This window comes from Coniophora puteana (assembly GCF_000271625.1).
Source record: "Coniophora puteana RWD-64-598 SS2 unplaced genomic scaffold CONPUscaffold_4, whole genome shotgun sequence".
Taxonomy (NCBI): domain Eukaryota; kingdom Fungi; phylum Basidiomycota; class Agaricomycetes; order Boletales; family Coniophoraceae; genus Coniophora; species Coniophora puteana.
The window spans coordinates 304,199-315,534 of NW_006913056.1; the positions used below are offsets into that span (position 1 = coordinate 304,199).

General features: G+C 51.7%; 4 protein-coding genes across 4 annotated transcripts; 3 read left to right on the forward strand and 1 right to left on the reverse strand.

Annotated features, from left to right (window-relative positions):
- Nucleotides 1-243: 243 nt before the first annotated feature.
- CONPUDRAFT_151721 (class I glutamine amidotransferase-like protein) lies at nt 244-1,256 on the forward strand (the record flags this gene model as incomplete). Its single annotated transcript, XM_007768475.1, has 4 exons — nt 244-463; nt 513-605; nt 660-793; nt 864-1,256. The coding sequence occupies 4 exons, from the start codon at nt 244-246 to the stop codon at nt 1,254-1,256; spliced, it is 840 nt and encodes a 279-aa protein (XP_007766665.1).
- Nucleotides 1,257-1,635: 379 nt separating this feature from the next.
- CONPUDRAFT_80918 (uncharacterized protein) lies at nt 1,636-2,706 on the forward strand. Its single transcript, XM_007768304.1, has 4 exons — nt 1,636-1,816; nt 1,873-1,965; nt 2,026-2,177; nt 2,228-2,706. The coding sequence occupies exons 1-4, from the start codon at nt 1,738-1,740 to the stop codon at nt 2,663-2,665; spliced, it is 762 nt and encodes a 253-aa protein (XP_007766494.1). The 5' UTR covers nt 1,636-1,737; the 3' UTR covers nt 2,666-2,706.
- Nucleotides 2,707-6,684: 3,978 nt separating this feature from the next.
- Nucleotides 6,685-8,605, reverse strand: CONPUDRAFT_151723 (acid protease; the record flags this gene model as incomplete). The annotated part of the gene is made up of 10 exons (XM_007768476.1): nt 6,685-6,764; nt 6,826-6,905; nt 6,983-7,103; nt 7,172-7,208; nt 7,260-7,325; nt 7,383-7,451; nt 7,514-7,582; nt 7,643-7,906; nt 7,976-8,425; nt 8,492-8,605. 10 exons carry the CDS (start codon nt 8,603-8,605, stop codon nt 6,685-6,687), a joined length of 1,350 nt encoding a protein of 449 aa, XP_007766666.1.
- A 542-nt stretch (nt 8,606-9,147) lies between these two features.
- Nucleotides 9,148-11,138, forward strand: CONPUDRAFT_163761 (RNA methylase; the record flags this gene model as incomplete). The annotated part of the gene is made up of 9 exons (XM_007768477.1): nt 9,148-9,413; nt 9,466-9,710; nt 9,777-9,853; nt 9,924-10,040; nt 10,105-10,161; nt 10,253-10,457; nt 10,539-10,617; nt 10,679-10,904; nt 10,968-11,138. 9 exons carry the CDS (start codon nt 9,148-9,150, stop codon nt 11,136-11,138), a joined length of 1,443 nt encoding a protein of 480 aa, XP_007766667.1.
- Between the last annotated feature and the right edge of the window lie 198 nt (nt 11,139-11,336).

Sequence of the window (11,336 nt, forward strand, 5' to 3'; positions counted from 1 at the left end):
GGAGTTGTCGCACCTGTATTTGTCATGTTCTCTCTACCTCTACTTATCGGACACTGCTATTTAGGAATCTATTGGGGACTGCGAGCTTCTGCGTTAGCGGGCCGATCTCCGGAAACATGACAAATGTATTCTTGCCTGGACGTGGGTTTTGCCAGCGAAGCGGCATTCCCACATAGCTAACCCCTCTGTGAATCTGAGACTGGGTGTTGTTATCGAGCACTCACACTTGTTTCCGTCTATATCATGGCCGAGCAGGTCCACGTACGCGCCGCCGTCCTAGCTTGCGCAACCTTTACCGACAAGTTTGTGCAGCAATTCGGGGACTACGGGGTCATCACCTCGAGATTCCTGATGGATCATACTCCTCCAGGTCTAACGTGTGACCTCGACGTGTTCAACGTGAACTTGAAGGAGTATCCTGTCAGCATCCAAGATTACGATGGGCTGATCATTACGGGGTCTCGTAAGTCAGCAATTTGATTGTTGTGGGATTGTGAGCCAATCGTGACCAGCTTATAGCGTATACGATCAGGAAGAGTGGATCAAAGTCCTTATTGACTTCCTTAAGGGTGTGAGGCAGCGGCACCCCAGGGTGAAGATGATAGGTGGGTACTCGCTGTTTCGGCTAGGAAGTTGCATTCATGCTGTCAGTTGAGCAGGGATTTGCTTCGGGCATCAGGCGATAGCCACCGCATTCGGGCATTCAGTTGCGCTAGGCGAGTGGGAACTTTACCCAGTTCCTGTAAAAGTCAACGGCCTGGGCCGGCGAATATTTGGCGACAAGAGTATCCTGGTTCGTGACCCGAGTTCATTTACGTGCAGGTTCTCAGCGACTCATCGGTGCGATGCGCCGCTCAAATTAGACATTTCCTCAACTACACCGTGACCAAGTCTGGCCCGCGCTGCCCGAATCCACAGCGACTCTCGAACGTTACCCTTATTGTCCATTCCAAGTATGGGGTAGTTCCGAGCTCGCTGCCAATCAAGGCATGATTCTCGTAGATGACACTCGTTATCGCGAGTCAGACGCGGGACGCGTTCTTCACAGTAAAATTGACATCTTCACGATACAAGGGCATCCCGAGTTCACCAGACCAATGGCTTTCGAGCTGATAGCGTTCCTGGAGGGGTTTGGGTATCTTGATGCAGACCTGGCGAAGACGATGAGGAGTAAACAAACTGACGACAATGATAGCGGTATAGTGGCAAAGGTCATATGGAACGTGCTGCTGGGAAGCCGGATGATCCCTCGGTAAGCGACGACTCTGTCTACCAAATGCATCGCCCTTCTCCCGATATTAATGTGATCACGCTGGTGTAAGATCTGAATGCATCGAACGTGTTACCTCTCAATGGTCCCATATTTTCCTGTTATACAAGTTGTTGAAGGCTGAAGAGACAAGAACGTGTACGGCATGTGCCAGTTATGGTCCAATTGATACTCCTCTTCGATAGCATGGACGCCTCCGCGTCATCTACCGCCGCGACGTCTAAGATAGGTTTCCTCCCCTGGCCACGCCGGAAAGGTCATAAGGTGGAAACCGTGCCTTGCTCTTCCATCCCTTGAGATTGCGTCCCTCCATTAGAATGACTTCGCCTATTTGCATCGCTCTGTTTGTCTGCGACGACACTAATCCAACGTTCATTGAGGACTTTGGGGACATCCCGACGCTCTTCACCAACTTGTTGAACCAAACAGCCCCAGATGGCCCAGACGGCCTTACGGCTACCTACACCATGGACGCTTACGCCGTTCGCGAGGGCCAGTACCCTGTCAACGTGGACGACTACAATGCGGTTCTTCTCAGCGGGTCAGGTAAGCTACCCTCTGACGGCGCATATGTCATTTATGTGCTCACAAGCGTCAACCAGGAAATAGCGTATATGATGAAGAGGACTGGATCATCAATCTTGGCATTTATGTTCAGGACATTGCAGCAAACCATCCGCTCATCAAATTGTTTGGTAACTGAAGTTCTCCGCGCTAGTTGATGGGAAGTAGTGATCTTATACCGCTCCGCCCAGGTATCTGCTTTGGGCACCAACTCATATCCCACGCCGTGTACGGGCAACCTGTGGTCCCTAACCCAAAAGGCTGGGAGCTTGGTCCATTCCATGTCGCGCTAAACGCTGTGGGCAAGGTCCTGTTCCAAGGCACCGATTCTGGAGACAGTTTGGTACGTACTGCAGTGTTGTGTAGGCTTTTCTCGCTGAATACACGCGATAGTTTATGGAAGAGGTGCATCACGATATTGCCTTCTCAAGCGGGCTCAGTGCACGCCTCAGAGACATACCCAAAAGCCGCAACAAGGGACGCACGTTGCAGTATAAGCCATTGCTGTGGGGTCACACCAACCTCACCCCTGATCAAGGGTCAGTTTGCGGAGCGCAACAAGTCTTCCAGGAGATAACGGCTGGCGACGGCAGTGGGCGGGTCACATACGAGGCGGCCGACCTATATGCCAAGACACGTATTTACACCAGCCAAAGCCACCCCGAGGTGACTAAAGCAATGGAGGACGAGCTCATTCAAGAGTGTCAGGATTCCGGAGGTGTAAGTGTTGCGGAGGCGGACTTGGCGAGAGCTCGAAACTCGACCGACGAGCCTCTCGATAGTAACCAGATGGGCACGGTCATATGGCGGATCCTTCTTGGGCAAAAGTGAGTATCAAGTAGTGAAGGTTGCGGGGTCTTTCCTTTGGTTTCTATCTCTCCCGATGAATTTCGTGTATGACTATCGCGCTGTCAAGATGACATTGGTGTATCATCCCATGTACAATATTCGAGAGATACGATGACTTGAACTCGTCTACGCTTACAGAGGTTTTAGAGGCACCATCTCCACAGTCGCTGAGGAAGCGTGCGACCCCTCGTAATCCCTGCGAGCTAAAGAAGTGAATTCAATCGTCGGAAGTATCGACGTTGCGTCCTCCCATCTTGAAGGCTGTCGTGAACGCCGCCCGGTTATTCTTCGGTGTTCTTTGGGCAAGTTGAGCGTAATGCGTGACATCATTGCCACCGTCAGACTAACATACTTGGGGTTAGCGACACGATGCCGATTGTAATGAATAGTATCTTACTGAAGCTTCAGCCTGAAAGCGGTCATGCGTCAGCTGTTTTCATCGGGATACTGATGTGTACGAGGCATAAGGCGTTATAGAAAACTCACTGTCCGAATATGTTCTTCAGGCCATTTGGTGCACGGATGATCAATATCCCATACGTGACGTTAATAGCTAGCACAACTCTGCGCCCTCGTCGTTAGCACATCGTCATGGTCAAAAAGGCCGTGATCATACAGGTAATAAAGCACTCCATCGACTGCAAGCGTTCGCGCGACTGTGCGTGCGTTTCTGTGCGGCTTGAAGGGAAGCGTGCGGGCAAGGATGAATCCGATCACGACGGTATCGTATAGCACAAGAATCCATATGTTGGCTGAGGATATCCCACTAGTAGGAGACGCACAAATTGAGGTTGAGTGCGAACAACACTGCTTAGAAAGAAGGCGGCTCACTGAGGATTATCGCGATTTATCTGGGTGCAAGCTGAACTGACTAAATAGCTTCAAGAATCGATTTCGCTGTGAAACTCACAATGCACCAGTGGCGTATGTGGTACGGCTGGAATAAGGGTTAGTCACTGCGTTAGCAGGATCGATCAAATACTTACGATAGCCTTGCGAAATTACAACAGCCGTCATAGTCACCCAAGCGACGAAAGTTGTTACTCCTATGAAGATTACGATCAAACGATCTTGCCATACTGCGATGAGGCTGTAACAACGTCAACTTAGCTTGATGTTTCCATTTGGTAAGACTCTGATATAGAGACACGTACCGTCTGAGCATCATAGCCCCTGCGATCTGTATTCCCAACGCAACTGTAGCACCTTCGTATCTCACGAATTGCGTGCACCTGTGAGCTACTTAGCCTGACTATGCCACAAACAAGTGATCGGACTAACTGCTGTAGACAGAGTCAACACGATGGGGTAACTCATTAAACTGGGAGTTGCGTACTTGGTCCGTAAAACTAGGAGAAAGGTAGGCTTCCAGGGGATTTGCCAAAGGGATCGAGATTCAAGATTCAAGTGAGAACGTACCATAGAAGCACACGATGAAGCTTATAGGAATAACGTATCGATTCTAGGAGGAAAGACCTAGATCAGTCGGGCGTGCAGCGGGAGCATCTTGGATGAAACGACGCGTACCACAAGGAAAAGGTAGGACACTGGCTACATGAGCGTGGCTTTAGCGTCGCAGAAGTAGCAAACTTACTGAGTGTCTTTCGCGTTCTCCATATAAGGTCTACCTGAGTTTGGGAGGAATGATCTTTGTAGAACGATAACTCCTCGAGAAATAGGATACGTACCTCATCCCCAAACGTCAACATGTGATCCCAAATTAAGATTGTATACCCCAAGAACGCTACATACTACCGTGACCCGAACGTGGATTAGGTGTAGAGGCTGAATATGCAAACAAGGAGGACGTACGATGGTGGCATAGCTTGAGGGGTCGTCACGTAACGCATGTTAGACTTCAGCAGAAGATTCAAACCTAGACTCTGGGAGCGCGACTCACTAGTCTTGCCTATCTTCGATCAGCACTTCGTATGGGTAAGTGGCCACTTCGTGATACCCTCCGTCCGCAAGGCTCATCGTCCCGTTGGCGGTGCCAGAGGTGGCAGCCACGTCAGGAGGTCGTCGAGGGGAAAGACGAAAGGTGGTAAACAAGGCCGCAGACAAGGCCGCAAGCGCAGACGTCGTGCCAAGTCCAAAATGCGACCGTCCCTTGGCAGGCTGAGGCGACGGCAGACAACAGCCGAATCTGGTGCATACCTTGATACCTCCGCTCGCGCACTAAGCTAAATAGGTTGCTCTTGTTATGGGCCAAAATCTGGAGGATGACGGTTCATCCTAAAAGATTTTGTAAAGATTTTCATGGATTGAATACCGTGACATCGAGCCACGTGGTTATGTCAGTGTCGAAACTTGATACGCGAGTTTACGCCCATCAGCCCTGGGGACTCCTGATGCTATTCTGAGCCGATTTGAAGGCTTGGAACTCAATCCAGCGACTCGAACAGGTTTGATTAAAGCCAAGGTACCCCTCGGTGCGCCGGTGCATGAGGCCTTCATCCCACTGCATTTGTGCTCGGTGATTTTGTTGAGTGAAGTGCTGAAAGGACGTTAAGCGACCTTTGAATTACCGGTTGATTGATGACAGGTAAGAAATGCTATTCCATCACGCGTGCCAACGTTGCTCGCACTTGTGACGCGTACGAGTAGGTCCACGTGCCGGGTGGGTCAAGGCAACCTGGATGTGAGCACGAGTTGAACCAGCGAGTCTTCATTTATCTAGTTCCAAAGATTTCTAATGGCACCCATCAACATAAATGGAAATATTACATGGCTGAACATGCATCCATCACTCACACGCTGAAAAACAGGTGGTGAAAATCGAGTCAATAGCTTTTAGGAGAGCGCTGGCCTGTGGGGTATCGTTGAAACTCAGATCCGGATATTACCGGAGACCATAAACCCGGTTCGAAATGCCATTCACGACCTGTAATGCCCATGGTACATACGAAGCTACGACATCCATTTGTAGCTCGCCTTCGCCTCAGTATTTTATTTCCCATACTGTTATCAGGTTCAGTTTACTCTATCACCGAACCAACATCGAAAACGACAATTAGAACGCGTGTAGGCGACATTTGAGAGCTGTCAGTGTCGCATGAAACACGACGACAGTCCGTGAGTTCCGGATGACAGTTAATATTCGGAGCATTTCAGGTTTGCTTCCGTTTTTGCCTGGATACATATTGTAAGAGTAACGACACTGCGCACAAACTCGGGGCATGTATTTCTGAGTGGTCTACCTACCCATGCCAAAGACACGGATATCACAATCCATCATTTCCACCCCGTTGCCAATCGCTCCGGTTGTTAGAGGTCTTTTGAAGGTTAAGATACTCGTAAAGGTGCATAGGCAACAATTCCTCTGGAGGTTCCTCAGATGCTGCATTGTCGAATGAATTATCGGAAACATGGGTGAGGTAATTTCCCACTGTAAGGGCTGCTGGGACCTGTTCAGTCAACCCCTGGTCTTCTTTGAGTGGGTTCACGGCTATTATGGACAAGCTTAGATACTGATGCGACAATTAAACCAACTTAAACTACCAAATACCGCTTGGCAGGAAGTTATACGCTGAAGGAAAACTGGGGCTTAGGAATTGCCCGAGCTGAAATGACGTAATTGCTCGCAATGAACGACGAGCGTGTGAGGACACTACAGCTGGGGACCGCGTTCGTATTTGCGGACGTGACCAGTTTGGAGGCTTTGACCTCGCGTTGACACAAACCCAAAGACGGAAGGCAATACAATATTACATTCCACTCTGAACGATCATGAACTTCCCGCTTTACAACGGGCCAAGGACAGGCACATTGATACATGATCTTGCTTTATATTCTTGGAATTTGCAACGGCAGCATGAGAGAAAGTGGGAGAGAACTCGAACCGCTTCGCTTCATTGCCAATCATTGCAATTGGTATAAGTAGAAAATTTCATTGAGAAACTTGGATATTCCAGCCATTGTGAACATGAGGTATGCGGTTACAGGAGTACACACGGGTATACAATACAAGCATGAGTAATATAAAGCGACACATTGAAAACTCATTGGGATGCAGGAGTGTTGTGGATGCTGGGCGCGAAGCCCACCCTCGCATTATGCGAGTAGTCAAACGTCGTATACCCTGCCACAACATTTCAGCCCAGTTGTCTCGCGAATATAAAATAAAAGGGTGAAAAACGCACATGACTTGATAAACTCATCGCCGACGATCGCAAGGTCGTCTGGGAAGTTGCTGAGTGATAGGACACCCCCGATGCATCGGCTGCGCAGACGATAACAATGTCAGCTCAGTAATCCAGCGTCCACGCACACTCAAACTGTAAGCGGAGGTTGGCTCACCCGGAGTTGTACCCGTCCTGGCCCAGGTTGAAGTCCCTCATGTCGATGCTGAACGGCTTGTTGTCGAACGAGAGGGAGATGGTCAGAGAGGAGGACTCTGAGCAGGGGTACGAGTAGAATTCTGAAGGAACCAGAGATTCAGTAAAGCAATACACGGCTGAGAACGGAAGCCTCAGCAGGGTGTCTTACGGTCGCCGTAGTCGGTCGCTTTCGAAGCACCTGGTATCTGATATGGCATGAGCTCTCTGTCTCAAGATCGAAGATGTGTGCTTCTCACCTGTGCGTAGAACTGCTGTGCGATGTAACTGGGGACGTAGACGAGGGTGGTACCAGTGTCGATGATCTGTGCATAGGCCACACGTGAGAAGAGGGAACGCATATATGTCGAGTGGAGATGTACCCCTGTTAGCACCGTTGGCACAGTCTTCTGGTTGACAATCATTCCGTCCATAGACACGGCCCAGTATGTCTAAAGAAAAGTGATGAGCTCGCGCTACGGAGAGACAAGAGGGATGTAGTCCAAGTACAGACCTTGGATGTTACCGGCACCCATGATACGGGCCCTGCAGCCTGGCTCGCGTCCCAGCACCCGAAGCATATCTAGCAACGACGGGGTTCAGTACTGCGAAGCGCTATCGAGCACGGAGAAAAGTAACGAACCTCGGACCCGTATTCCTTCTGTCGCTCAAAGGAAACACTGAAAAGCGGCGCCGAGACCTTGTTCTCTGAGATGAGATTCTCAAAGAAAGTTGGCTTTCCGGACGTCGCGATGGTGCTGAACGCAAGCCCGATGAGTCCGTCGCTGGGGGAGTTGTTGAAGTCGTTCGAGACACGATTCACAGCACCGAAGTACTGATCTTCGATGGTGAGTGATCCGGCGGACACGGTGTCCCGCGCGAGCGTACCACTGACAGATCCTGAACCCTACGTACCCGGTGCCGACAAAAAGTGAGCAAGGCTCACGGATGAGGAGATGGATGGAGGAAAGCGCACATAAGTGACCGAGAACGGTTTTCCCATGTTAGCGTACGTCGAGCTCCTAGTCGTATCAAACTGCGCATCATTACACTCCGTACATGCGACCGGGATCCAAAGGTCCGCAGATCCCGTGTCGATGTCAACCGTCAGACTCTGCGCGGGCGTGCCGAACGTCAGCCCGCCGTAGTACTCGAGGTCGAGTGTCCCCTTGATGTCGTCCGTCAGCGGGCCCTCCGCGCTCTCGGTGAACGGCGTCGAATGCTCGAGCGGTGTGGGCATCGCGGCGTTCTCGTAGGGGCGGTACTCGTTTACGGTTCCGTTAAAAACGGTCGCTGCGTCGGAGAGGGGGTCAAGAACTGCTCGGAGGGCAGGGTTCAGCGCGGCGGGTTCGGCATTCAGACCGGCGCCGCGGATGAAGGACTCGGCTTTGTCGTACTTGGCCATGACGGCTTGGATCTCCTTGTACTAAATCAACGGAAAGATATGGTTAGTTTGATAAAAGTGCAAGGTTGAAGAGAAGCCACTGCTTACCACAGTCGTTGGGTCGAAGATAGGCAGATCGTCAATGTTTGTCGCATCCGCCACAAAGGCCACCTTTTCGAGCCCAACACCTTCATTGAGGACCGTCGCATTCCTTATGAGCATGGTTGCTCGAGCCACCGAAAGTGAGGCGAGGCCTAAGCATACAATCGCTGAGACGGGGGTGGTTCTCATTGTAGGATGGAAAAGTGGGAGGGGAATGTTTCGTCGAGTGGAAGTCACGGTGCTGGTTTTAATGAATACGGTAAAGGGGAGGGGATCGCTGAACAAGTTGAGGTTCAGACCAACAAGGCTGCCTTCAGCTCGCAGGTATATGCGTCATGAGAAGTTGAATCGGAAGGTTTCAAAGAGAAACTGGGCTTCATTATAAACGAGACCAGTCGCTTGCCAAGGGGCAACACGAAGGTTTGCGGCCAGTGATGTTGAGCATTTGATTAGTTTAGCTGAGTTGAGTGCTTCAGAATCTGAGTGCGCACGACATCAACCTCAGAGAAAGAGACTGCGAGCACGATTATGCATCAGGGTGGCAAACGACGAGGCTGAGCTGGGTGTTTGTTGTGGGTGAAAGCAAAGCGAAAGAGCGCCAAAGCCGCCAAACGCGTCGCGCCCAAAAATTGACTGGCTCCTGTCTCTTGATCAACGACGCGATGTCCTCCCAACCACCACCATCGTCGTCGACAGATTACCTCTTCGTCTTTGCAGAGGCCCACAACGAATTTCGCGTCCCAGAGCTCCGTTCCATCGCTGAACTGCACGGCTTCTCTATCCACATCAAGTACCCTTGGGACTCGCAGTCGTCAGACAACCGCGAAGGCAATGCCGTACACCAGTTTGTGAATGGGCCATTCATGGTCATCGCGCTCGAGAGCGAGGCGCACGCGCGGACTCTCGCGAGTAGATGCATACTCATCAGGTATATCACTCTTCATTCTCCCTGGTAGCCGCGTTCATGACCTACGGCGCAGGTCGATCTGGGAGTTCTGGGCGCGTGGCTCGTCTTATGACGAACTGCATGCCAACAACCTCACCGCGAAGCCCAAGTGGGAGCGCTATGTTGCCAACACATCATTCAAGTTCCTCGTCGCGGGGCACAACCGCTCGATCTCGCAACGGAGGCAGCGCGAGATCATGGAGAGCTTCTCGTACATGGATTTCCTTGGACTGATCGAGTTGAAGAGCCCGGAGATTGTGCTCGGATATTTCGAGGAATGTGCGCCTCCTCATGCTTTCGCAAGGAATCCGTGTGGTGCTGACCCATATCCTGTCCTGCCCACAGACGTGAGCGACAGAGGCAAGCTGGTCGAGGACCGAAACAAAGACGGCGAGTTCATACAGGCCTACTTTGGCAGGTTGGTATGTTTCCTTGTTCTCTCTCGTACTTCTCCCTTAAAATCGCATAACACCGTGGCACACGCGAACACAGATAGTTGAAGGGACCGCACGCGCCCTGATTGGCAAATTTGATGTCAAAAAGCGCGAGTACTTTGGCAACACGAGCATGGAGGCTGAGATCTCGCTCCTGATGGCGAATCAAACTCTTGTAAGCTGTTGATGTTATCATGAACGTCGACGGATGTTGATTCTAGGGTTGATGCTCTACCCAGGCCTCGCCAGGAAAGATAGTCTACGACCCGTTCATGGGCACAGGCAGCATGGCCTACGTGCGTTCCCATCTCTTCTTCCCATATTTCTTTCGCTCCTCCTCTCCCGCCCCTCGTCGCCCTGTTACTAACTCGCGACGGGCCTGGGCAGACCACAGCGCACTTCGGCGCGTACGTCTTCGGGTCCGACATCGACGGGCGACAGATGCGCGGCAAAGCACAGACCCCTGGCGTCCTCCGCTCTGCGCGGCAGTACGGCGTCGCGGACCGCATCCTCGGCCTCTGCACATTCGACGTGACGCGCAACCCGTGGCGGACCGGCGGGCTGTTTGATGCGATCGTGACCGATCCACCATGTACGTCGATCGTGCGCTCGGTTTGCTGGTGAAGGGTGAAGGTTGATCAACGAACTTCTTGATCTTGAAACGGATTTGCAGATGGCGTAAGGGCAGGCGCGAAACGCCTGGGCCGCAAAACGAACAGGGAGGACAAGCACACGTTCGTCGGCCCGCGAGCGTAAGCACTCCCTCCCTTTCACCTTATCCATAATCAATATCACTGACGCCGCCCCACACAGCGCCGACGAGCCCTACATCCCGCCAACAAAGCCCTACGAGCTCTCCGCGCTCGCGTCCGACCTCGTCCGCCTCGCGCGTTACCTCCTCAAGCCCGGCGGGCGCCTCGTGTTTTTCCTGCCGACCGTCACGGACGAGTACAGGCCCGTCGACATCGAGAGCATGATGTGCGACGGGATGGAGCTCGTCGCGAACTCGTTGCAGGATTTTGGATCGTGGGGCCGGAGGGTGCGTGTTTTCTGCCTGTGTTTGGAGGAAGGAAGGAAATGGTGCTGATGGAAGCGTCGATAGTTGATCACGATCAAGAAGATGACGAGCGAGGAGTATGGGCCGCCGAGCTTTGATAGTGAGGAGAGGGACGCAGCGAGCGCGGGAGGCGAGGAGGAGGGAGGGGATGAGAATGCTCCAGCACACAAAAACTTCAGGGAGAAGTATTTCCAGGCGTTTATGAAGAAACAATGAACTCACGAAGGTCTATGATCGAGCGTGACCGTGCTTTCTATGTTTTGTAGCAATAGTGGCAACGAAAGATGTAGCAAAAGGATATCGATACATGTCTTGAGATCGTGGTATCTATCGTACAAATGTCATGGAGATTCCATGTCCATGGTATATAACTTATCGACAAATTTCCCTGCTCCTAAGTGTATCCAGCACATA

Bases quoted from the DNA above. Each gene is read 5' to 3' on its own strand.
- CONPUDRAFT_80918 (XM_007768304.1), top strand. From the start codon at position 1,738: ATGGACGCTTACGCCGTTCGCGAGGGCCAGTACCCTGTCAACGTGGAC. The intron at 1,817-1,872 runs GTAAGCTACCCT...AGCGTCAACCAG, and splicing joins GGTTCTTCTCAGCGGGTCAG to GAAATAGCGTATATGATGAA. The intron at 2,178-2,227 runs GTACGTACTGCA...TACACGCGATAG, and splicing joins CCGATTCTGGAGACAGTTTG to TTTATGGAAGAGGTGCATCA.